Raw genomic sequence first — 24694 nt, forward strand, 5'->3', positions numbered from 1 at the left:
CAATACACCCCTCTAAATACCTTTAATTGTAGTCAATAAATTAAATAAGCGATGACACATTTATTTTCCAACTCTAGGAAGGAATTTTTTTCCAATATTAATATTTCAGTGTTCATGGAAGTGTTTAGGCCAAAAGGGGCATTTAGTGCTGAAGGATTCTAATTAACCTTATTTTTTCCTGGTTCTTACAACATAAAGAATAATAATCAAATCCTGTTATAGTCCATGGTTTATTCTCCTTAGGAGCAAAATTAGGGGGTTTTTGCCTGTAACTGGGGTGTGAAAGAATTAGCCAGAGTAATCGAGATGTGGACCTAAAGTGTTTTACTTTTCATAGTCTCTAGCACAGTGGAAACACTAGAAAAGTTTAATAATCTGTTCCTCTAACTGCATTTTTTTCTCAAAATATACTTGAGCTAAAAGCTCTGCATAATGGTATGGCAAGTGAGTTGGTGGAATTAATCTAAAATATTGTGAAGAGAGACAGGTCTTTACTCACATAGGGTTTATTTGGTTAAGGCTGTGCTAAAGGTCTAGCGTAACTGCCATATGTTATTGTCAAGTGTAGCCTCAAACACTGGCATGTAGCATAAATTATTCTTGCTTTTCAGAGTTAAGTAGGAAATGTCATTTATAATTTAATATCTCTTTAAAAGAAGAATATGGACAGTGACTGCTCAGCTAGTAATTTCTTTTTACTTTGTTTAACAGCGTGTAACAAAACATTAGGCTGAGAGAACAGTCATTAAGCTAATATCTCCTGTAATAATTGTTTCCCTAGATCAGGAAGTGTCCTGCATCATTGGAATGAAATATATCATTTTGTGGAACATTTGGCCCGCAAGTTCATAAGGTAAGAAGTGCTGCTTTGCAGATAACAGAATGAGGAGGTGTGTGTGTGCCAGTGGCTAGGAGATGTGCTCTCAGTCCCAGTCAAGTAGCACATGCTGCTTTCTACCAAGGCACCTGGTGGAGGGCGAGCTCCTAATGCTTTTCTCAGATTATCCCATTGACTGCAAATTTCTGACATGCAGGAAATAGGAGTAGATAAGCTCATTGTTCCCTTTTTTCCTGCCTGACTTCCATGGATCAAATCATACTTTTGTGGGGCAGGAATACTCTTGTAGCTGGCTGCTTGCCTGCCTGCCTGAGGTACAGAAATTTGGGTCTGCAGGGAGAGGCCTGTGGCTGTAGCTTTTAGGGACTGAATGCCTTAACACTGGATGAAAAATCCCCCAGGGCAGTGGGTGGAATGTGTTATGATAAACACAATTAGCCTTCCTTCGTCTCCATAGTGATACCAGAATGCACTAAATTAAGCCTTTCTTGCTCTAGCAATCTTAAGGTCATGATGCAAGTGCTATTTACATCTTTTAGAAGGATTCCTCATGGTTTACCTTGACTGGGAAGGCCCAGGGCAAAGCACCTTTTGCTGCTCAGTCCTGTCTTTCATCCTGTGGAGTATAATCTAGACAGCAGTCAGAACACCCGGTGTGTTTGGTGTTACGCTTACAGTAAGCTTTGGTCTGAACCACCAAAAATAATGTCTTTTTTTTTTTCTCTCCTTCTCCAGCCCTCAACTGAGGATGTCCTTCATTGTTTTTTCAACCAGAGGGACAATTCTAATGAGATTAACAGAAGACAGGTAAGAGGAGGTTTAAAGGTGCACAGCAGCTTTTGTGTCCTTATAGCTTCTTTTACCTTCCTTGCTCAGTGATTTCTGGTCCACTGTGAGCAGTATTGTGAAAACTTTGTGCTTCTCAATTTAATTGTTTGAATTACCTGCCTTTTTTCATGTATGACACTCATTCTGCTAGAATGCATTAAAGCCTCTTAAGGTAGATGTTGCCTTCTTCATTTTAACTTCTAAATGTCTTTCTGTTAGCAATTAGGGTTTAACTCAAACTGCTTTCATTGAGGAAGTCTGTGTTCCACAGACTTTCAGGCTTTTGTCAGAGAACAAGAGCCTTATTGCCTTTGAAACATCCTTAAGGAGTTTTTTCTGCAATCAGATAGGTGAAACTCTCTTCCCAGAGAAACAAACTTGAAAGCCAGTAGAGGTAGAGGTGAACATGATTTCTTTGGAGATCTGAAAGTAGGTTATAGGGCAAATGGTGTTTAGGATGGATTGCAAGGGTGTATATTTTTTGCCAATGACAGTTTGATTGCCACGTTTCTGAAGTGTGCTCCTGTCATCCCCTTTTAGGTCCCCAAGTAAATCCCAGTAAAATCTATGGGATGGATTATTTTTTTTTCCTCTGACTTCAAGGAGAGCTGGATGAGGTCCTTTAATCACTTTTGCTTCCTCTGTTAACTTCATTGCCACGTGGAGCAAAATTATATGTAACACATGTGAAGGCTGTATAAGTCAGCATGTGTTTTACATATTGGACGTCTGTGAAATTGCATACCAGAGCAGCTACTACAGAGGAATGAATAGGAAACTGACCACTTTCCTAAAAGCAGTCCACATACACACCAACCTTGAAAAACGTCATTAAACCCAGCCAGACTAAGTTTCTCTTGCCACTTACTGCAGCAAGTATAAACAGTATGAACCATATCTGACTTGGTGCTGGAGGAAAACCTGTTCCCTGCCTCTTTCTGTATCCCACCCTATGAGCACACCCCATTGCAAAGATCTCTAGTCTGTGAAGGCTCTAAGCTATGAGACTTAAGTGTTGCCTATGTGGAAGTGTATTTCATGTTTATCCAGCTGTACTAGAAATGTTGCCTGGTAACAGGATATTGTTATGCTATTAAAGCCAACTGACTGGAGACCTGCTGGTTTTTGTTGGAGGACTGATTAACAAGGTGTATGCTGCTTCATTCTGGTCCTTTAGTTAACATTGACCTTCCTTAATAGGGAAACTGGAGTGGTGACAAAACCTCTTCTACCTTGCCCTTGCCTCCATGTGGTGTATCAGCATCTGAATGTGAAGTTTGAGGGTGCTTAGCATCCCTTTTGGAAAAACTGTGCATCTAATGGAACTGGATTGACATATTTTGAAGACCTTTGCTGTCTTTCAGTGTTCACATTTGAAAAATATCTCTGCTCACAGATTTTGATCTTGATTTTTATATTCAACTTTGGCTTGGTATGTGCGTGGGCAGCTGAATGGAGGAAATATCTGCCCCAGCCCACCTATGATATACGGCTCAGTGTCTAGCTGGTTTGGGATATCGCAGGTACAGAATGAGTTCAACCTATTGCCTCACAGATGTGAGATTGAGTATGTGATGATCACACAAACTGGATTTTCTGAAGTTGTTAAAATATGCAGGGACAAAACTGACTTTTGGCAGTTGGTCTTGCAATGTCAGTGTGGTCCTGCATGCAGTGACTTAATCTTTTTCCCATGAAGTTTGTATAGTTTGCTCAGAGGTACCCCCCACACATGGCAGGGTTTTGTCGTGGTATTAAAGACTTCTGGCCTGTGCTTGGCTTCTAGAGTTTGCTGTCTGCACCTCAGTGGAACAACAAATGAGTGCCCACCTCATTTAGCCTGCAGTCGATCTGTCACTTTGCCTGGGATTTCTAAAAAAATTAAAACGGGTACCTTGAATCACAATGAGCTATTGGGAAAGGCTTTAATCTTCAAGTCAGTTTGAACAGGAACTGAAAGTGTAATGTCCAAATAAACTGGAGCTGCCAGGGTGGTTTGAGATTGTGTCGGGTTTTGTGACTGTTTGATTACATTTGTATAGTCAAGTCAGCAAGCCTAAGTGAGGAAAGTGAACTGGGTGCAAGTCAGCTGCTCTGCTTCTGAATCAGAGGTTTGACTAGGGTTCCACAGGGAATATTTATTTAGAAATAAATGTATGGATATTGACCCAGGAGATGTTGCTCTTGCGATGCTCTCCCTGGGCTGTGGGAACACTGGGAGCACGTCTGCTCTATTTTCCACATCCTTAGAAAGGTATCTACCCAGACATTACCTTAGCCTATATAAACATTGAGATAACTCTTTTTTCCCCCCTCTCTGAATCTGTTTCTGCCATGTGTGTCTTCACGTGGATAGCAACTCCTGATAAACTGGATCTTGGATCTAACAATGCATCTGTATTCATTTCAGGGAGCAGATACGCCAGGGTCTAGAAGAGCTGCAGAAAGTCCTTCCAGGAGGTGACACATACATGCACGAAGGATTTGAAAGGGTAACTAGATGCATGCTATAGTGCCTCTAAACTGTGTCTGGGTGCTCCTCAGGGAATGTTAAGCAAAGGAATCTGGTTAATAATTCTCTGGTAGGTAAGTGGGGCTATTTCCCTTTTATGCAAGAGGTACACTGAAGTGTACGCTTTCAGTGTTGGAGGTGGTACAAAGGAACTGCAAACCCTAACACTGATCTTTCTTTTTGCCTTCAGCTCTTATGGGGAGAGTTGCCTTTTCAGCTTAGGACAAGGCAGAAGGCTGTGGCATTGCAATCCCACCTGGAACCATGTTCATGAAGGGTGGAAAGCTGTCAAGAGTCCTGCTATGGATGCTATAGTGGGCTTATTAGAGTTGGATGGGCGCTGGGGACATGGCTGTAGCCTGTTCTCACTGGTGAAAAAATAATGCTGTGCAGAAGTTATTGCCTGCTCGGATCGTCTCCTTCTGTATGTTTTACAAGCTCAGGAGTTTCTCTAAACCTGAACTCCTGAACCTCCTCCCACTTCTGTACTCCACATGCATTTGGGAGGATTGTGGAACTGTCTGCCTATTGAAAATGCATGTGAACACACACAAAAAGAAAATAAGGTGACCTGACAGAGATGCTGGCTCTTAACTAGAAATCCAGAACCAAATTCCAGAGTTTGGTGACTTCAGAAGTTTTGCAGAAGACAAAAAACCCAAATTAAAATTCAAACCAGAAATGAAATTCCCAAGCCAAATGTGTTGAGGGTGGCCTCCTTCTTAATTTTGAGCTGATGCATTCTGAAGCCTTTGCCCTTCTACTTGTGGAACATGTTTGAGCATAGATCAAGTGGGAGACAGAAGTGTAAGAATATCTCTCTGCAGTTGTTTTATTTACAATTAGAGTAGTTGATCTAGAGGTGCTGGGAATATTTATCAATGGACTGAGGAAGTTGAATGTGATTCTCAGATAACAGAATAATGGGAGACTACAGTACTGTTGGCCAAAGGCCTTAGGGTTGGTTTGACTGAGTTATGCTTTGGATAAGACCTTGAATATGCAATCAAAGCCATAGGCAAGAAACTTGTTCTGTGAAGCAGATATCTGTGAAAGCAGAGGTTATGTGCAGACTACAAGCATGACATCCGCACTGCCACCTTCTCTTTCTTTATGGTGCATGTGTAGATGCCCACAAAGTATTATTATTAATTTATTGCTAATAATCTTCTAATTTAATTTCAGGCAAGTGAACAGATTTACTATGAAAATGTTCACGGTGAGAGATTTTCTTGATCCATTGAATGTCTTTTTTTCCTCTTTCTTTTTGACTGCTAGCTTTAATAGATTTAAAATGCACCTTCACTGTGGGAAAGGTGGGAGGTGGCTCCTATTCTTACAGGAATGCAATGCTATTCAGAAGGGTAGTTGTTTCTGAAAAGGAGAAAGAACAGGTGGAGCTTTTAGGATCCAGAGCTGAAATTTCAGGCCAACAGTGAGAGTCCAGGCTGACTGAAGGTGCCTACTCATACCAAAACTGTCTGGTACCTTACTTTGTTCTTTTTTCTTGAGGACTTGGGTAACCATTTCTTCTTTCTTCTGAAACATGAGTATGTGAAAATGCTGTTAAGTAAAAGTTTTTTTTTCAATAAGTAATTAGTAAATCCATTAGTAAGTGCAGACAATTGCAAGACTGTTTGTCCTTTCCTTCCTTGTAATTAATCTAAAAATGGTCTGCACTGCAAAGCCTGAAGTAGAAATTTTAAAATTCCTTCTTGGAAACCAAAACATAGGCAACCAGATGTTTCACTACAAAGCCAGTTCTAATGATTTTGCCGGGCCATTCATGAATAAAATGAAGTAATGACTATGTCCAGACAGCTTTGGGATGCACCTGTAAAATATGACTGCAGCAGAATGGAATAATTAGCTAGAACAATTTGATTTGGGATTGATAATGCTTTTACATTCTGGCATACATACTACAGCTAAACAGGTTGCCACCGTATGCAAGAAGCAGTAGCCAACTGGGTCCTCAAGTCTGAAAGTTGGCCTGTGTATTTTGTCTTTATTAGTTCTGTGGTTTTGTCCTTGTTCTACTAAAGGAGTGTTTATACCACCTGCAGTAGGTCCTAAGGCTCCTGCAGTAGTCAATGGAGGGAGAAAGGCATCACTGGATGTCATTTGGGCTCCTCAGTTTGTACAAGAAGTGCTGACTTTTCTCCACGTCCTACAGAAAGAGCCTAGGCACTTGAGTTAGGCATGTGCAACATGAATGACTCTGAATGTTGCTTATTGTTTTTCAAACAGGGGACTTTCTCATTGTTTCATTACCATGTTATTTAAAATTGGGGATTCTAAGTGGCACCAAGAAAATTAGATATCAAATCTCTGCTCTGCAGTAATTCAAGAAGTTGCTTGTTTGGATTTTTGTCTCTTCAGCAACAGCTTGTTAAAGGCACAGCTACTCGTAGTGACAGGAAAATGCCCTAGATGGTTGAATAAACTTAAAGGTTGATAAATACATGCCTTGACATATTTAGCCTTTATCTTTCCACATCAGTGTTTGTCCAAGATGTACCTACATATCTTCTTCAGATAGGTGGCAAGTCTATGGTCAGAAATATGAATTAATTCTATTAATTCATATTTCTTCCTGAAAACTCATGCAAACTTGTGAAACCTGACCTGTATTGTGAAATCAATACAAGGGGAAGACTGCAAGGTTTAATTATGTTGCTGAAATATGTTACATAGGAAGGTTGAAGATTTTAGGCCCTTTTCCTACCATATCTGTTTAAATTCAAATTGAGCTTTTTATCACAAGCTGAAAAAAATATCTGGATTTCTTGAATTGACATCATTAATAAAATCAGGAAAAAACTAGGAACATTTTGCATTGGTTTTTTTTGATGGCTGCAGTCTAATCTACTAGTCTGAAATATTGAAGCAGTTATGAGAGGCTGTCAATTAAAAATCATTGGCACATCAAAGGAGTGTGGTTTAAAACTGGTATTGAAGGCAGGTGCCTGAGTGGAAAAAGTATGCAGAAATTAATGTCTTCTGAAAACTAGTTGGCCAAAAGGAAGTAAGGACATGAGCTTGTTGTCCACTGTTCCTAGTCCTTTAAGTGTACTAGAAGGATGTTTTCTAGGCTAGTTTAACAAATACAACTCAAAACCAAGGGACTAAAGAAGTTTGTGTATTTAGGTTACAGAACTGCAAGTGTCATCATTGCATTGACAGATGGAGAACTCCATGAAGACCTGTTTTTCTACTCTGAGAGGGAGGTAAGTGTTTTACACGTTTTTAGCCAGGGAGACAGTGAAGTGTCTGGGCTTGCTGCTTTGAAGGCAAAAGATAGGGAAAAGATTTTCCCCAGTAACAAAACTTCCCTTGGTGCTCTTTAGACATGAATCTTAAGGATAAACATTAACAGCAGCAATGCTTCTGACTCATCAAAACTGAGGCTGTTCATAGGAAATGAGAGGGGTTTAAGCTCCCAGTTAAAAAAACCCCCAAAAACCTGGAGCAAGGAATAGTTAGTTCATAGCTGAAAAATTTCAGTATTTACTGGATTGTTCTGGGAAATACCCGAGCCTTCTCAGTTTGACTTTTCTTCTTTCACAAAAAGTAAAGACTGCAGAAAGAGGGTGACGTTCCTATAATCTTCTGTCACATCAGAAAACCTTTCAGATGATCAAATCCAAAATTTTCACAAATGTTTCCAAGATTAAGCATGTATTCTCAACACCCTCATTAAATTAGCATATTATGCAAAACGTTAGATAAACAGTAGGTCGAGCACTTGAAAACTTTGCTGTATAATGTTCCTACTGATGTCCTTTTGATAGTCATCTCTGAAGAGATGAACCAATTTTCACTTGTCAGTCAAACAAATTAAGGTGACCTAAACTTGGAAGATGGTATTGTTACATTAATTTGCTATGGACCGAATTTTTCCTCTCAATCTGTCCGAAGTGTAGCTTTAAATCCAATAACAATAAAAAGAATGGCTTTGTAGAATGAAACCAATACTGCTACAGCACAAACAACTGTAATGAATCTAGAGTTCCCCTCCTTGCTGTTCATCTCCCGTTCTTCCCTTCTGAAATAAAAAATCCACAAGAAAAACAAGTTTGTTTTTAGAGGTGAATGAACAAGTTAAGAGGTCAGATGTGTTATGTTTGTTTTGGTTTGGGGAGGAAGTTAGTGAGCTAGTAGAACATAGATCCAGAACCCAGCTCTTACCCTGTGAGTTAGTTCAGTGTGAAACTGAAGTTTTAAGTTTCTCAGTGTAGAATTTTGCTATCTAACAATTTGAACTACTACAGTCTTCTGGCACAATCTGACTTCCTACCATCTTTTCTGGGAATGGGTTTTCAGCCAAGTGTTCCTGTTCTAATGAAGTATGCTTAAATTACTTAATTCATGCTTATCCAGGCAAGAGCATTTAGAACAATTGCTTTTTGAATAGTAAATGCAACTTCACCTGCATGTTAATGAAATAGCCTGGAAAAATAAAACCTGGGGATGTTCTCCCTTTATGAGTTTGAGATACTGTGTAAATTGTGGGAGCGATACAGTTTTCTAACAGGTAGAATGAAATATCTCTTCCCCTATGGATATCATGAGTCTGGGCACACGTGTCTGAAATAGAAAATAGCAAAACATTTTAGGTTGCTAATTACACTGGACTGTGTCCTAAATGATGAAAAGAAAGTGGATTTAGTCTTTCTTACATCTGTTGACTAGACAAATGTTAGGAAGTTGGAGTAGCTAGGAAAGTGAACTGATTACGTTAAAAAACAAACAAACAAAACCCAATACCTTGGGTTTTGCTTTACTAAACAAACAGCTACTCTAGTAGTAGATAAAACCTATTTCTGCAGAATCAAGGAGGAAAGCTTTTAAAGTTCTCTTTCAATAAGTCCCCCCCTCCATTGTACAGAGAAAGACTAACCTTATGATTAAGACCTTTCAGAAACCTGCATCCCATCATATTTGCATCCATGTCAACCTACCTTTCCTTGTTCCAGGCTAATCGGTCACGTGACCTGGGAGCAACAGTCTATTGTGTTGGTGTGAAAGACTTCAATGAGACCCAGGTAAATGAGGCACTGTGTTTACTGAGGTACTTTGCAAAGATGCATGTTGAACATAGACACGTGCTCTTGAATCTTGGCTTCTCAAGAGGTCGTCTTCTCCTTTTGTTGACTGTTTGACAGTCTAAAGTGACTGCTTGAAGTGTCTTGGTCTGGGTGTTGGGTTTAAGCCCCTTTCTGTCTGAATCTCCACATGTAGAGAACTGTCCCTCTTATCTGCATGCCACAATGCCTCTTGCTAATGGTGGAGAAAAGCAGAGGAAAAGACGCATGAAGAATGGCAGATCAGTCTGGCTTAAGCTGTCAGGCAGAAGGAATTTGTGGGGACTTTTTTTTTTTTTTTTTAATACCAAAAAATTAAGATACTGACATATAACAGTTCCATTTCAGTCCAGCTTTTCTTTCACAGGAAAACAATGCTGTAAAAAGCAAACAGATTAATTTGTGGCACTAATATTTTACTGTGTTTTCGTATTTGATAGACTGACTTATAAATTTATCATATGAATGTTAGTATGTCCATCAATTACATTTCACACCAAATGTAACAGTTGACATTATATTTTTTTAACATGAGTGACACTTGTATAGCCCCTAAGTGGAGTGCTGAAATACTTATTGAATAGAGCTTTTCCAGGTTTTCAGCTTTCTAACCAAGCTTCAAACACTGATTCAAAAAGGAGTCAAAACAAACTTGGTTTAGAACAATCTCCTTTGAATCAAAACCGGAGATTAGTGTAACTCAGAGTAAGTCATAGGAAAAGCAAGGAGGGAATAAAAATGGCAGAGATTAGATCTAAAGTAGTAGTCCTCAAAGACAGCTGCTACTTGAAGTCATTTAGATGCTGAAGAAATTAGCTGAAGTTAGATAACTGTGTCTAAAGTCCCAGAATGCACTAGGAGGAGGACTATGAGGAATGAGTTGAAACTGAAAACATCCTGGTTTACAGAAGCTGCTGTATCCTGGTCAACAAGCAATAAGCTACTTTACTACCTTTCTCAGAGCAGGCAGGGGAAAGCTGCCTGGAGTATTTCTCTGGATGCAAACCAGGAGGCTGGCAGTTTAATGTTTTGCTTGAGAAGTGGGAGTTCTGAGTGACATGAGCTGGAAAGGTGGAGCCAGTGGGGTTTAGGGAGGAATGTGTGGCTAGTCTGTTGCCTCCAATTTGCAATGCTACAGGAAACGCCAAAGAGGCCTGCTGGGTTGATGTTACCTCTACCATGGGAGAGAATTACTATAACAAATGTTGGCCTTGCAGCAGTAAAACTTGATTCTGCTCCAGCAGATGCATGGAGAGTTCATTACTTCTGAACTGGGCTTATATTTTTGCCTTAACTCTTAGCATGCTATTGACAAGTAAATCTGCATATAGCTCTTTACAGGTGATGTCCTGGTTCCCCTTTTCTTTCCACTGCCTCATGAATGGCCCTCTGCTTTGGCGTGTAGGCTTCCCAATGTTCTTCTGCTCCCCTTTCCCTGCCCCTCTTGGAGAATAACTTCTGTTATAACTCCCTGCTTTCTTTTTCTTGGCTCTCTAATGGTTGAACCTAGGACAAATAGTCAAATCTGACAGGAAAGGTGAAGCAGGCCTATATCTCCACATGGGATATAATTTGCATTAGTCTTTTCTATATGTGACAATACTGAATCATTTTGATTAGTTCCCTGGTTTAAATGATGTGTGTGCTCCAGTGTTTTGCTGCATTAGTGGCCTGTCATGCTGATTCTGTGACCTATTTCGGTCGGGGAGTTGATGTGGTGGGTGATTTACAATCATATAGGAGACAGTTTTTGCAATAAAAATCATTAAGCTCTGGGCATCGTGAAAGACATTCTGTCTTATCTTCAAAGTTAAGGGAAGCCTTTTCTGATTACCAATATAGACCTTTCTAAAATCAATCAGTCTAAAAAGAGAAACTTTTCAATGCTTGACAAATTATAATGCAACTAGCAATCCATACAGAGTACTTGGAATATTTGGGGTTTTTTACTTGCAAGTGGATGAGTCTGGAGAAGTCTTAGTTTGCTTCCTGCTGGCTAATTTATCTCATTCTTTGCATTTCTGTTTTATTTACTTTTACCGCTCTGTCAGCTGGCTAGAATTGCCGACAGCAAAGATCATGTCTTTCCAGTGAATGATGGTTTTGAAGCCCTTCAGGGGATCATAGACTCTGTAAGTATTTTTAATCATGTGTTTGCATGTGTGCGTGTTAGTTTGTGTTAGCTTGCACAGTTCAAGGTTTAGTTTTCCTGTGTTCACAAGGACCTGATGACTGCTAATAAATCACTTAAACATTTGGTCCAAGGAAACTGACCTTTGTTCCTACTAATACTGCTACTTCAAGGTAGAGTTTATCAACAGGTCACAATACAGGAAGTTTTGAGTCCAAATATTTTCTTTGCATGTCTTCCTCCTCGATGGGAAGTAACTGACTGAATGGACTAGGCACATAGTGATGGTTTATAAAATGGGTGCTGCAGAGTGGGAGAGCAGAGATGTGTTAGAGCACATTCTGTATGAAGTATTAGGGCACTCTGATCTCCAATCATGATTAGCATCCTTTTATCCTGATGGATGTGCTGTGCTGCTCACCTGTTTAGAATGGGTGAAGGGATCCTCCTATGTATGCCAGAATCCCCAAAATTCAGCTTTCTACGTTTGGCCTCCTAACAAATGGGCTACTTTTTTTTTCCCTCTCCAGACCTAGGTTTCCAATTTCACATTGATCAGTTCCTGGCATTTCCTCTAGGATTTGAGTGCTGCATGTAAGAGCTGGCCTGATCTGGAGTGGCTGGGATAAGAGCAGTTCAGCTGACAGAGGGAAGGGCATAGATTGATTCCTTTCCCATGGCTGGCATAAAAGTCATGCAAATGGCTCCACGGTCTTTACTGGAAAATGGGGATGCCTCATGAGGCTCTAAAACTTAGAGTGGCCTCATACTGTCTCACCTAGGACCAATGCTTCCCTTGATGGAGCAGGAAAGGCAATATATGAGAGGATGTGTGTGCCATTTTCATTGTAAGTGTAAAATGTGCCAAGCATTCACTAGGAAACAGTATGTTTTCAGGTAACTTTCAGTATTTTTCTGTTCCTTTTGCTCAGTTGTATTCCATAACTGTTCTAATTAGATTCCTTCCCATGGCTACAAGGAAGAATGGGAAATCCTTTTAAGGACATGTTTTGTTCATTTTGGTATAGGCTTTTTAGTTGATAAAACACAGCTGACACATACTACTTGAAGCTAGGGAGGGTAGGTTCACCAGCGGAGTCTCCAATTTCTGTGTTTACAGTAGTTACACACTATTCTGACCATGTAGTACCAAGGAAAACTGTTCCCTCAGTGCAGGCTCAATTTTCCCTAATGGTTTCACATGTAGATGAAATACAATCCCTTGCTTATTAGTTTTCCTGGCACTGTCCAAGTGTGGGGCTACTGCCTCAATTTTCTTGGACAATCAGGTGTTGCATGTCATTTAAGAAAGCAACAAAACAACAAAAACCCCTAGTTTGCTTCCCAGCCCTGCATTCCCTTTGCAGCTGTTTTTAATGAATTCCAGGAGCAGCTCTGACTCCCTTTCCAGTTATACTTAACAGAATGGGAAGACTTCAGCCTCCAGGAACCTAGTCAAGAACTGCTTCAGCTGACTGGTGCAAAATTTACCAGCCCTTGGAAGGAGGGGATTGATTAGGCTACTAGCTGCTAGTTGATATAACAGCGAAGGGAAAGATAAAATGATGAGCCTGGAGGAGATGGATAGTGTTTGAAATCACTGTAGTGATGTGAAGACCTGGGTTTTTTCTGATGTGCACTGATTTGATTTGAACGGCTCTGTATTTGTGCTGAGGCAGCTTGACTCTTTCCTCCTCCCCTTGTCCTAAGGAGTAGATCCTTTTTGACCTTCTTTGTTTTCAGAGGTGGTGGATTTAGAAGTCCATCTGGAATGAGGAAGAGGGTAGGAGCTGGGAATGGTGGAGCTTGAGGCTGGCCTCCACTGGGCCTCTACATCTGCTGAGCAAAGATGTTTAGGGTGGTGGGTCTGCAAATGTTTCAGTACACCTTCCCTTCCTTTTCTGTGAGAGCCAGCAAGTTTTGAGTTAGCAGCTGCAGGGAGATCTGCTTTCCAAGGAGGAATGTCTCACACTGAGCACCACCAAGCTATTTGGGCTGTGCCCTGGAGCCTGTGCTTAAAAGAGCTGCAAGTACAGCCCCATGTTGAAGTCATGCTTAAAATCATGATTCTTAGTGGGAGCTGAAGACATTCAGTGCACTGTATGTTTTGGCCCTTTCTCCTGTGACTTTTTTATTAAGCAAACCAATTGCTTTTTCTCCTGCACCGTGAAAAAGCCATTGCTAAAACTTCAGCTTCCCCCATGTTTAATGGAGATTTTGAGTTTGCTAGGAGGGAAGAATCTGGTCAAAAAGCAGACATCTGATTGCTATAAGCTGGGAAACAAATGGAAGGAACTGAAGTAATTTGTAACATTTTTCTTTGCTGTGAAAAATTTCTGCAGATCATAACCTGTCAATTTAAAGCAAATGGAGCAAGTCTTGGAAAACCTGAAACTCAACTTCATCTACTGCTAAGTATGTCTTTGGTAGGAGTGCTGGAGGCAATGGAACACGAAGCAACAAAAAAGTCAGGATAGGATCTGGTCATTGCTTTGCGTTGAGCCTTCAACAGAAACTGACTGAAAGAGCAGTCACTTGGAATGACAATACTCCTGGACCCTTGTCATGTGTTAAACAGCAGCACTAGCTTGGAGCTTATCTCAAATGGAAACATAATCATAGGTCCCTTAGAAAGGGACCTCAGATTCCCTGAGTGAGCTGCAGGAAGGCTCATGAAGCAGTTGTGGTGTATAAGAAAGGAAGTAGTATGAACTAGTTTGTGGAATTGACTCCTATCTGTGTAAATTATGCAAATGATTAATCCTTTTAAGTTTCCTGTGTACTCCTTTTGGATCATCTTGCAGTGGTGTCCACTGACCCTCAGTATTTTTCAGATCTTGCCTCAGCTCTTAGAATTAATATGGCAGTTCAATGTAGTCGATCACCTCAAGAAATTTTAGCTTGGAAATAAGTAAGTTACACAAACTGCAGTGCTGGGTCTGTGTAGCATGATAACTTTTGTGAGAACTTGATGTGAGTGTCTAGTAGATGAAGAATGAGAAATGTGATGATGCTTTTACATACTTCTCCTGAGCTAGCTATTCCAACTTCACTTCCAAATATATCAACTGTATATTCCCTGGTGCAGGGAGAGGGGCTTAGACTCCATGAATGGGTGAGAGAGATGAGAAGAAGTTACTTCCTTTGCAAGACGTGTCCTGTATGTGCAAAATCTGTAATGTACACAAATTTTCTAAGTCAGCTGTCTGCCTTACTGCTAACTTGTAGCCTGAGCTTTACATTGTACACTGCCCAGGGTCATCAAGTTGAGCTCTTTAAGCTTCTTCAGCCAGTAATGAAGGATGGGATCTCCAGAGGGCAATTCAGAACAGAAAATTCACATAGATATTCTCAATCTGTCTTCTGTCAGAACCAGGCTTTCTACATAGGCTAAAGAGAAAGTCAACAACTCGAGCATCTTGGCTTGGGTAGCCAGCTTAGCCATCTAAAAGTAGAGGATGTGAACCCCTTTGATAGTCTCAACTGTCTAGTGTTTCTTGTTACTTCTAGTAATGTATGATTGTGCTTTCTACTTCTTTCTTTCCCCAAATGCATCTTTAAAAAGGAATTAAATATATTTATTTTACTTAGCTCATGTACTTATTATTGGATAGGAAGCACTTCATAAATAAATTACTGTTTTGTAATTGGCAACAGACTTTGTTATTTAGTAATTCAATAGAGCTTGATAATGAATACCTAGGCTCAGGCTGTAGGTCATTCACACTAACACTGATTAGGCAGTAACCTTCTATTAAACTTCAGCATCCTGTTTGCTAATCAGAATTCCGAGATTTGGTGAAAAAAAATTTATAAGAAATATGCAGCTGCTATGGTGAAGTAATCTGTCTGCATGCTTGTGGACCAAAATACCAAATGAAAGCTTCCAGCAGCTGCAGAATTTCACTCCCCTTCTTCCCTTTGTTTCTAAAAGAACCAAGGTAACCTGCAGGGCCCCTCCTGGCTCTCGACCTTTAACGCAATGCCTGGCAGAAAGTTGAGTTACTCACAGGTAGTGCTAAATTCAGTTCTGTCCTGATAGAGATAACTGTGACAAATAGAGCCATGTTTCTGCAGTGTTGTCATGTCAACAAATATTAATTGTTGAGATCCTCCCAGGAACCTGTGTGAAGCTGGAGTATAATTGGAGCCCCATAGAGTTCAACAGGAGACTGATTTGGGAATCTGAGCTTGGTCATTAAGCGTGTGCTGCGAAAGACAATGGGATGCGTCCTCACCATGAGCAAGCACGTGCTTCAAATACTTTTCTGCATGGATGCCAAGGCATCCATGCCAGGCCTGCAGTTGGTTACTAAGTGAACCAGACCTGTTGTCGTTCTCCTTGCAAAAATGAGGATGTGGAGTCAATCCTCCCATGTATGCTGCTGGAGCAGTTTATAGACACTCAGCTGGGAGATTGCATCACCACTCTTGCATGTTATTTTGCTCTCCTGGGGAGCCAGCCTGCAGTGAATGAAGTGCACCTACAACCCACACAAGGCTGTGCAGCCCTCAGGAAATAAGAAAACAGATTTGATGAAATCTTCTACAATTAATATGTTTAAGTCCTTTTTGAATGCATTTTCATAATGGAGAAGAGACGTAAAGGAATTCTTTTGCAATAGTTACTGCTGCCTAATTTTCACTTTAAGTTAGGGTGGGTGCTTGGAGCATTGGAAACTTATTATTCTAAATCAAAATATTGCAGTTGGCACTGTAAAAAGCCATTAAGGCCAACTTTTTATAGTCACATAAATGGATTGGATTGGACTGGAAGGGAGCTCTGCATCATCTGAGACACCTGCTATTCCACCCCCCTCCCCCGCCCCCCGAGTTGGCGTACAGCATAAATGTTTGCAAATGACTGAATCGAAGTAATGAATTTCAGACTTAATCATATGAGGTTTTACCCAATTTCTTAAAAAAAATGAAAGTATTTATTGTATTTTTCATACATTTGTTCACAAATTTATTTGCCTACTTCTCTTTCACTTCATTGCTGAAAGGCAATGAGGAGAAGAAATGTATATTAAAACATTTGGAGATGCTGAGGGAGAGGGGAACAGAATCTAAGGGGGAATTTGGAAAAATTCGCTTCTTAAAGGAGACATTTTTCAGTGGAGAGGAAAAACACTTGGAAAACCATCAGTTCTTAGTTGTTCTTATTAGCCCCAGCAGTCACTTTGGGAGAAAAATGCTGTATCTTCAGAAAAGCAGAACCTGGGCTGAGAAAGGGGCAGATAGTAGAGGACTGACAGGAGATGGATGGATGTCTGCAGATGGATACTTTGGAAGAATGTTCTTACAGTCCTCTTTATTTTTTTGTGTATTTTCCTTATTCTGTCTTTCAAATTCTTCTAGTGCTTTTCACTTCTGTTCTCAACTGTTGACTTTCTCTTTTTTTTTTCCACTTGACAGTTCCTGTATAACCTTGCTCCTGCAAATCTTCTTTCTCCTCACTTGTCAGGCTGCCAGCAGCTCAGAGGGTCCTGGTTCCTTCAGTCCCTTGGTACTTTTTGTGTCTCTACCAGCCATGCTTATGAGTAACTCAAACTTTTGTTTAAAAGCTTTAAAAAAATAAATCATGGCTCTATCTGTACCTTTTGCAATTAAATATTTGAGGCAGAGAGCCGTGGTTGTGGAGAGAAAAAATATATTATCTTTTTCTTACAGAATTTATTGTGTACTTTCCTTACAGATGTTTCAATTTAAAGTTGGGAAAATAATTTTCATGTTGGATTTGAGTCATGATGCTTGGCTGACATTTACTTGCCTCTTGGAGCTGACCTAAATTTTGATCAGTATTACCTCGTCTAGGGGCTGCTCAGCCCAGCACTGAACACCCACAGCTCTCAGTCAGTGCTGCTGTCCTCACAGGGGCTTACGGACACTGTCACAATGTGTGCAGTGAAGAATTTGAGTTGGTCTTCAGAGCAGGGGAAAGGCTGCTGCATGCAAACAACAGCTTAAGCAATTTTAGCACTGTATGGGAATAAACAGTATCCAACTCTAGCATGCTCCTCAGGCCTTGCAAGCGGTCCGCCAAGTCTGATGCTGTGTAAATCTGATGTTTGTGTAAATCACTGTCTACATGTAAAGAGGTTAAAGGCAGTGCCAACCCTTACAAAGACATGCTGCTTAATTTAAATTTGACTTAAGAACAATTGTCTGTATGTCTTGATTTGAAATCACAGTGCAACTTTGAGGATGCACTGTGGTATGTTCTCGTAGATCAAGTTGGAACCCCTATGTTGAGACTTGAGAAGTGGCAGTGTAGCTATTCTTAGGATGTTTTAATGCAAAGGTAAACAGCTTAGCTTAAACTTGTGATGTTTTATTTGGAGCCTGAGGCTCCAGAATCATTTTGGAGAGGGAGGTGTGGCTGCAAAGGGAGGGCAATGACATTGCCTCACTTAACTCTTCCGAGTGCACTTTAGTTGTTACGGCTCATAGTCTGCATAATAACCAGTACCACGTACAAAGGCAAGCTTGTGCTGAGGTACTGGAGAGCGTTGGTATCCGTCGCCTTCCTCCATAGCAATAGCTTGGGAGAGCGATGACACTGGTGTGGTTGGTTTAACATGAAAAATGAAGATGGCGTAATTGTTATGTGAATGCAAAGTACAATGTTGAGTTAAGCAGCTACGTGAGAACAAGCATGCTCTCTCTCTCTCTCATGCTTTCAGATTTGTGTTTCTATAGAAACAAGTCTGAGATACTTCATGACATTTTTTCTGTCTCTTAGATTTTGAAGAAATCCTGTATAGAAATTCTGGCAGCAGAGCCTTCCAGTATATGTGCAGGGGGTAAGTATAAGCTGAGGCCCTGGTTGTTAATGTTGCCTAAAATACATCTTTCTGTCCATCTCTAATTGCTGGAGAGTGCAAAAGGAACTACTTACCTGAACCTACACCTTTTGCTTTTTTGGTGAATTTCTTTTTCATCTTACAGTAGCTTGCACACTTCCCATTTCTGCCAAATGTCATCAAATGGTATTTTCTTACAGGAAGGACTTAAATTTGGCAGTTTTCCCGACTGTTTTTCAGTCAAATCAGTCTGTCTTATTTGGACTATGCCAAACTTGAAGTAGATATGCTGCAAAGTTACAAACCAAATCAGAAAATAAGACTTTGTAATTAGGTTTAGAGTTTTGCAAATTCATCATCTCGGAGGATTGTTGAGGGTGGCTTCTTAAGAAACCAGTAAGAACGTCAAATGAGCACACTTTGATCTAAGGGCTTCTAATATTCTTTGAACATGTCTTAGCGTTGATACAGTGACTGAGGACTAGAATTTAAACATTGTTCAGGTGACTTGTGTGTGAATCGCACTGGCCCCTCTTTGTGTGCTCATTCCAATACGATTGTGCTATGTACGCTTTGGCTTTAAAGTCCCAGCAAGTGTTTCTGCTTTCAGCAGAACCCAGTGTTTTTCGAAGAAAGCTTGAGAGCCATTTTAGCCTCTTCCATCTGCTTCCTGTGAATTCTTCAGAGTTTATGAAGTGTATCCTAACTGTTTGTTGAATATGTAGCCACTCATTAAGTAGAGAGTTTGGGAGCAGAGATAAGGTTTGTAGAGAAGAATGAGTCCCTGAAAAGTTCTGCATCTTCCTTTTTCTTAAATCAGTAGTCAAAATAAGAAAGCCAATTGTCATTACTTCTTTGTTTTCACTTCCAAACCAGCTGCTTTAATCATCATTCCTGCATCTCCTGTTCCTGGAACTACTGCCTCTCTATCTAAATGGATATTAGTAGTCATACTTTCCTAGCAGATGCAAGACACCAAGGTCAATGCCCAATAAGTACCAGACATTAGTTTTCCATTCCATGCATGCCACTAGAGTAATTTTGCTTTTTGAAGCCGGGATGGCATAACTGACATGAATTCTAGTACTTAGCGTCTATTTATCTTTTTGACTGACCAATTAAATAGTTCCTGTGTTGAAGAAGGCTCCAAACCAGGGCTCTGTCTACTTTGGCATGGCAGATGACTGTTGTCATGACAGTCTCAGTGCAATGATGTTCTATAAATGCTTGGGAAAGGAAATGAAATTGGATGAAGGTTCAGATCCACTTAACACACTTACAGATTACTTTTTTAAAGTATATTTACATACTTACACAAGTGATAAACAATGATGTTTGTGCAATGTCGTAAGCAAGAAAATGACTTATAACTATAACCATCTTTAATGCTTTCTAATGTGCTTGTCAGTTGCTTATACATCTTATCACTCCCATTTATTGTGTCTTAATGAGAATGTAGGGGTAATGTACAGCTGCATCCAGCAGAGCCAGCTGAGGGGGAATGTGGAGGGGTTTTATATAAACCATTCACATTGGAATTTGGCCAGTACTCCACAAGAGGAACAATATTAACCTTGAAAAATGCTAACAGTTATTTAGACGCTCAATTCAAGGCCTCATTTCCGAGTTTAGGCAAATACTCCATTGCTCCTGAACTGCAGCTAATTCCATCACTTAGGACTTTGAGACTAATGAAAGTGCCGTTGAATATGAAAGTTATGTGCATTAGTGTCTTCTGAAATAAATTTTTGCAGGTGTAGCTCTGATACTTCATGTTTTCTTGCTCCTGTGCACATCCTTGAAGAGTGGTGGCAATTTTTCTTGCTTTTTTGGAAGGAGAGAACAATAGGACTTCATGTTACCTGAGCCTGCTCTTGCACTGCAGACTGGTCTCAGACACTTGAGTAATGAATTTCATCAGCAACACATCATTCTGAAACGCGAGTTTCTTGATGATTTGGTTTTGCATCAGTACAGACATGCAGGGTGTGTACTGTATCTGTTCATTTCAAGCAGAGACAGGATCCCTGTGGTTAATCTGACATCACTGATATGCTGTTCTTTGACTGTACTTGAACTTTCATTCCCCAGCAGTAGAGACTTCTGTGATTTCTCTTAAGTATTCATCAGCCCCCGCACTCCAGAACAGAGCTCTTCTCCCCCTTTCTTCCCAAATGCTCTTGGACAACACATAATAGGCCTGCGAGGCAGCTTCCCTGGCTAGATGTGATGGGATGATTTGCAACTTGGCTGTAAACGAGTGGGACCTGGAAGAGAGCCCAGATTCCAGAGCAAATCTGCTTTTTTTGACAAGTACAGTGTGTGAGTCCTTAAGGGAGATGAAAGAAGATGAAGACTGTAAAGTGGAAGGGGAAAACTGAATCTGCAAAAACTAGGTTCCTTGTTGCTTCTGGGAATTTTAAAACCAAGGTGGTGTTTCTGATGCACTGCACTCCTGTATTGTATTGGACAGTGAAACATTTTGTGTTCAAACCACATTCACCAGTGAAACAACAGTGGGGATTATCTGAATGCATCTCCTAGATAGTAACCGGAATTGTGGGGGCTGTTTCCTTCACCGTGGGGAACTGCAGAGTTTGAGTCCCTATGTCTGCTGCCAGAACTTTTCTGGGACTATGGCCCAGTTTCAAAGTCTAAAGGTCTGAAAATGGTACTTTCCTTGCAAGGCAATCTTAATGCTGGTGTCTGCAGGAAGTTCATAAACTTTCCCAGTACTAGGTTCAAGTAGTGGGAATAACAAGGGACAGTAGAGAATAGTCTGAAAGACTTGTGAGGATATAATCTCATGGCTCGGCTCTGCCTATTCCAAAAAGAACTGCTCAATTCATCGCTCAGGTGTACATGACTGTCCTTGATGCCTTCTGCTTGCACCACAACTTGTGGTGACCTTGTAGAGTTGTTCTGGAAGAATAGCAAAGAAATTATGGACTCTGAGATCATAGCCTCTGTCCAGAAAGCTGATCAGTTGATTAAATCCCCCATCATTGTATGGAAATAAGTCCAGCCAAGGATTCACCATCATTGTACAGGTTAGTAGGGCAGGACCTGACAAAACTTGTGGCAACTGATACAATTTTGCCATAACCTTGGAAAGTAGCATTTGAGCTTCTCCGTGTTTTTTGTCACTGGAAGATTTTTTTCCTTTCCATGGAAAGATACTTTTGTGTTGCTTCACTCAAAACTTTCTGCCATTAAAATGGCAACCTCGGGAAGGGAAAGCTCAGTGTCTCTGAAGCTTAATGTTTTCACCGCAGGTTTCTAAAAATTCAAGTTGAAATTGGGTAAGGAGAGAGTAGAAGTTCAATTTCTAACACTTTTAAAGCTTAAATTGTTAAACTGCAAATTGTAGCTCAAGAGATCTCAAATGAAAACTTTTGACATAGGTGCTTTGTCTAAATGACTGTTGTTTCCCTCGCTACCCATGAATAATCCTCTGTCTCTTTTGCTGTCTCTTTTGCTACAGAGTCGTTTCAGGTTGTCGTGAGAGGAAATGGATTTCGACATGCCCGTAATGTTGACAGAGTGCTCTGCAGTTTCAGGATCAATGACACGGTTACTCTCAGTAAGCTGTTTCGATTTGATACTCTGTAACATTCTTAGTTGCATGTCTGCTGTCATTTTTTAATTAAAATGTGAATATCCCATATCACAGATAAAATTTGGGTGAAAATTTCCACTTTGTGGAGGAGCTACTTCACTTCAAGAGAAAAGTTAGTGGAAGATTTCTCAAGCAGTTGCATTTTGTGCTAAGAAATGCATGGAAATGTATAATGGAAGTTATAGGAGTTATAAGACCACCACTCAGCATGGCAGAAGCCCCTCTCATGAGATTTAGGATTGCCCACATCACCCTGCTGTAGCTTGGCCTGGCTTTGTTTTAAGTTCTGAACATCCCTCAGACCAGATATTGAGAGACTCGTGCTGCTGATGATCTCTAAAGCAAGGCTGATTGGGTCAATGTTCACAGCACTTCAGTTTTAGGATCACCAGAGGCCAGATTTGCAACCTATGTGGGAAGGGAGAAGAGCTAGGTTCGGTACTTCCTTTGTGGAAGGACATCATTACTCTGTGTCCCCAAATTGCTTTCCATTTCTTCTATAAATCACTTTCAAGAGCTGCAGGACAAAGGTGTTTTAGTGTGAGTTCTGAAGGCCTAAATAATTGGATCTTGGGCTTAATTTGAACTTTTAATGAGGAGCTTTAAAATCAATCTGTATCATTAAGAGAAAAAGCATTGGAAGCTGTATGTGAAATGTGTAAACTGCTACCCCTGATTTACAGATGGGGGAACTGAAGTACAGTACTGAAGGTAGCTGCTCCAAGTGAGCTAACCTCAGACAAGCATGTGGTTGTCTTGACACCCAACCTCGTACTCTTCCTACTGGTTTATGGGGCTTCTTCAGAAGTTAGAGATTTGGTGCAGGTGTCCTTTCTCAATTGCCTGTTCTTCATTCATTTCTGCTTCCATATCTATCCAGCAATTGTCCTTTCCATGTCCCCGTTTGCACTGAGTCCAGGACAGGACTCTGAGCCTAAATGGAAGGTGATAGTAGCTGCTGTTCCTGCCAGCTTTGTGAAGTAGGGAAGTGATATTCACAGAATCATAGGATGGTGGGGGTTGGAAGGAACCTCTGGAGATCATCTAGTCCAACCCCCCCTGCCAAAGCAGGTTCCCTTCACCAGGTTGCACAGGAAAGTGTCCAGGCAGGTTTTGAACATCTTCAGAGATGGAGACTCCACACCCTCTCTGGGCAGCCTGTCCCAGGGCTCTGGCACCCTCACAGGAAAGAAGTTTTTCCTTATGTTTAAGCAGAACCTCCTGTGTTCCAGCTTGTGCCCGTTGCCCCTTGTCCTGTCTCTGGCCACCGAGAAGAGTCTGGCCCCATCCTCTTGACACCCACCCTTTAGATATTTATAAACATTGATAAGGTCCCCTCTCAGTCTGCTCTTCTCCAGGCTGAACAGACCCAGCTCTCTCAGTCTTTCCTCATAAGAAAGATTCTCCAGCCCCTTAATCATCTCTGTAGCCTTTGCTGGACTCTCTCCAGAAGTTGCCTGTCTCTCTTGAACCAGGAGGCCCAGAACTGGACACAATATTCCAGATTAATGCTACCCTTCTTTTCTCTCCTATGTAAAGTCTTTTCAGCACTTGATTTGCTGTTCTACTTTTTCCTCCAGAGAAGACTACTTGCTCCCTTCTTGTCATTAGCTTGAAAGGTACCTCTGTTACCTGAGGCTGCACTAGCTGTGACCTGTCATTGCATCCCAATTGCTTCTCGGCTCAGCTTCCTCAAAGCTGGCTGGCTCTGGAGCAAGGCATTAATTCCTGGAAGCATCCTAAAGTCTTCGCAGAGCTAAGAATGTCATCCATCAGCTTTCCACTACTCAGAGTGTCCTGACACACTGAGACACAAAAACATCCAGTGTTGCCAATGGGAGGAATGGTTTGCAAGGGTTACCTCACTCCCAAACACTGTGACCTGGTGTTGGTGGGGATGAGGAGGAAGACTCCTCCTCTCTCTTTGCATGCTGACTGCTTGTCTAGCTGTAATTTATTATGGTGTCTGTCATCATAATTTCATAGTAGCTTTCAGGAAAGATCTGCACAACCCCTGGGCTTTTTTTGTTTGAAACTGTCTTCCTGTGCCCACGAAATGACAGTGGAAAATTAGAATAAAGGCCAAATAAGTTCCTCATCCTCTGATCTGATGCATTCATCATGTCCTGAATCGATGCATAGGTGAAAAGTGAGTTCATTCTCCTTGGCACTGCACCAAGACTTCTCCATTTGTTTTGTACAGTCTTAGATTGTTTGATGCAGTGACCTGGAAGGAAGAGGCCTCAAACTCTGTTCCTGAGTTCAAACTGTTCCTTGATTGAGGGAACTCAACAGTTGCTAGTCAGTGTTCTCAGGCCCAGGTGTCTTCTGGGGGAAACTGGCACAGTTCTGTCAAGTTGAAGTTGCTCTATATGAGAAAGTGTCACAGTGTTTTGGTTTACTGGAGCCTGCAGCTCCAGCCTGCATCTCAGTGTGACTTTGTGGCACTTAGTGGCAAACAGCTTAATATAAGAGTTAACTGAATGAGAATTTTATGGAAACCTTAGGGAGATTGGATAGCTTGGCTGGTTTTGTTTGCTTGAAACCTCTCAAGCTCTGATTGTATCAGGGAGGGAGGTATTTTTAAAGATAACACTAAGCTGAGTTCCTGAAGCCTTAAAATATCCCAGATGAGATGCAGACCAGCACAGCTAGGACTTGCTGAGGTTAAGGGCATGAGCTAATAGATTTTTATTGGGTTTATTGGCAGAGAAAAGTGGCAGGTGAAGAGAGCATCGGCTCATAATGTTCATAGCTATGGAATAAAAAAAAGGAACATCTGTAGAAACCATGAAGAATATTTGGCTGAGCAGGACTGTAATCAGATGCATGTTCAACAGCAGGATGTTTTCTGCCAGCAGCAGGACCTAGGA

The 24694-nt window shown here is 40.9% G+C and overlaps 1 protein-coding gene across 1 annotated transcript in view; it reads left to right on the top strand.

Annotated features, from left to right (window-relative positions):
* Positions 1–781: 781 nt before the first annotated feature.
* LOC104521552 (anthrax toxin receptor 1) overlaps positions 782–24694 on the top strand; it is a gene marked incomplete at both ends in the record, with an annotated part of 32151 nt that continues 8238 nt past the window's right edge. Inside the window, 9 exons of the mRNA XM_010163592.1 lie at positions 782–853; positions 1574–1645; positions 4077–4158; positions 5364–5397; positions 7329–7408; positions 9158–9226; positions 11317–11397; positions 18142–18202; positions 21687–21785. Of these exons, the coding sequence (XP_010161894.1) occupies positions 782–853; positions 1574–1645; positions 4077–4158; positions 5364–5397; positions 7329–7408; positions 9158–9226; positions 11317–11397; positions 18142–18202; positions 21687–21785 (650 nt within the window). The remainder of the gene's footprint in view (positions 854–1573; positions 1646–4076; positions 4159–5363; positions 5398–7328; positions 7409–9157; positions 9227–11316; positions 11398–18141; positions 18203–21686; positions 21786–24694) is intronic.

This window comes from Antrostomus carolinensis, unplaced genomic scaffold (assembly GCF_000700745.2).
Source record: "Antrostomus carolinensis isolate BGI_N321 unplaced genomic scaffold, ASM70074v2 scaffold17042, whole genome shotgun sequence".
Taxonomy (NCBI): Eukaryota; Metazoa; Chordata; class Aves; order Caprimulgiformes; family Caprimulgidae; genus Antrostomus; species Antrostomus carolinensis.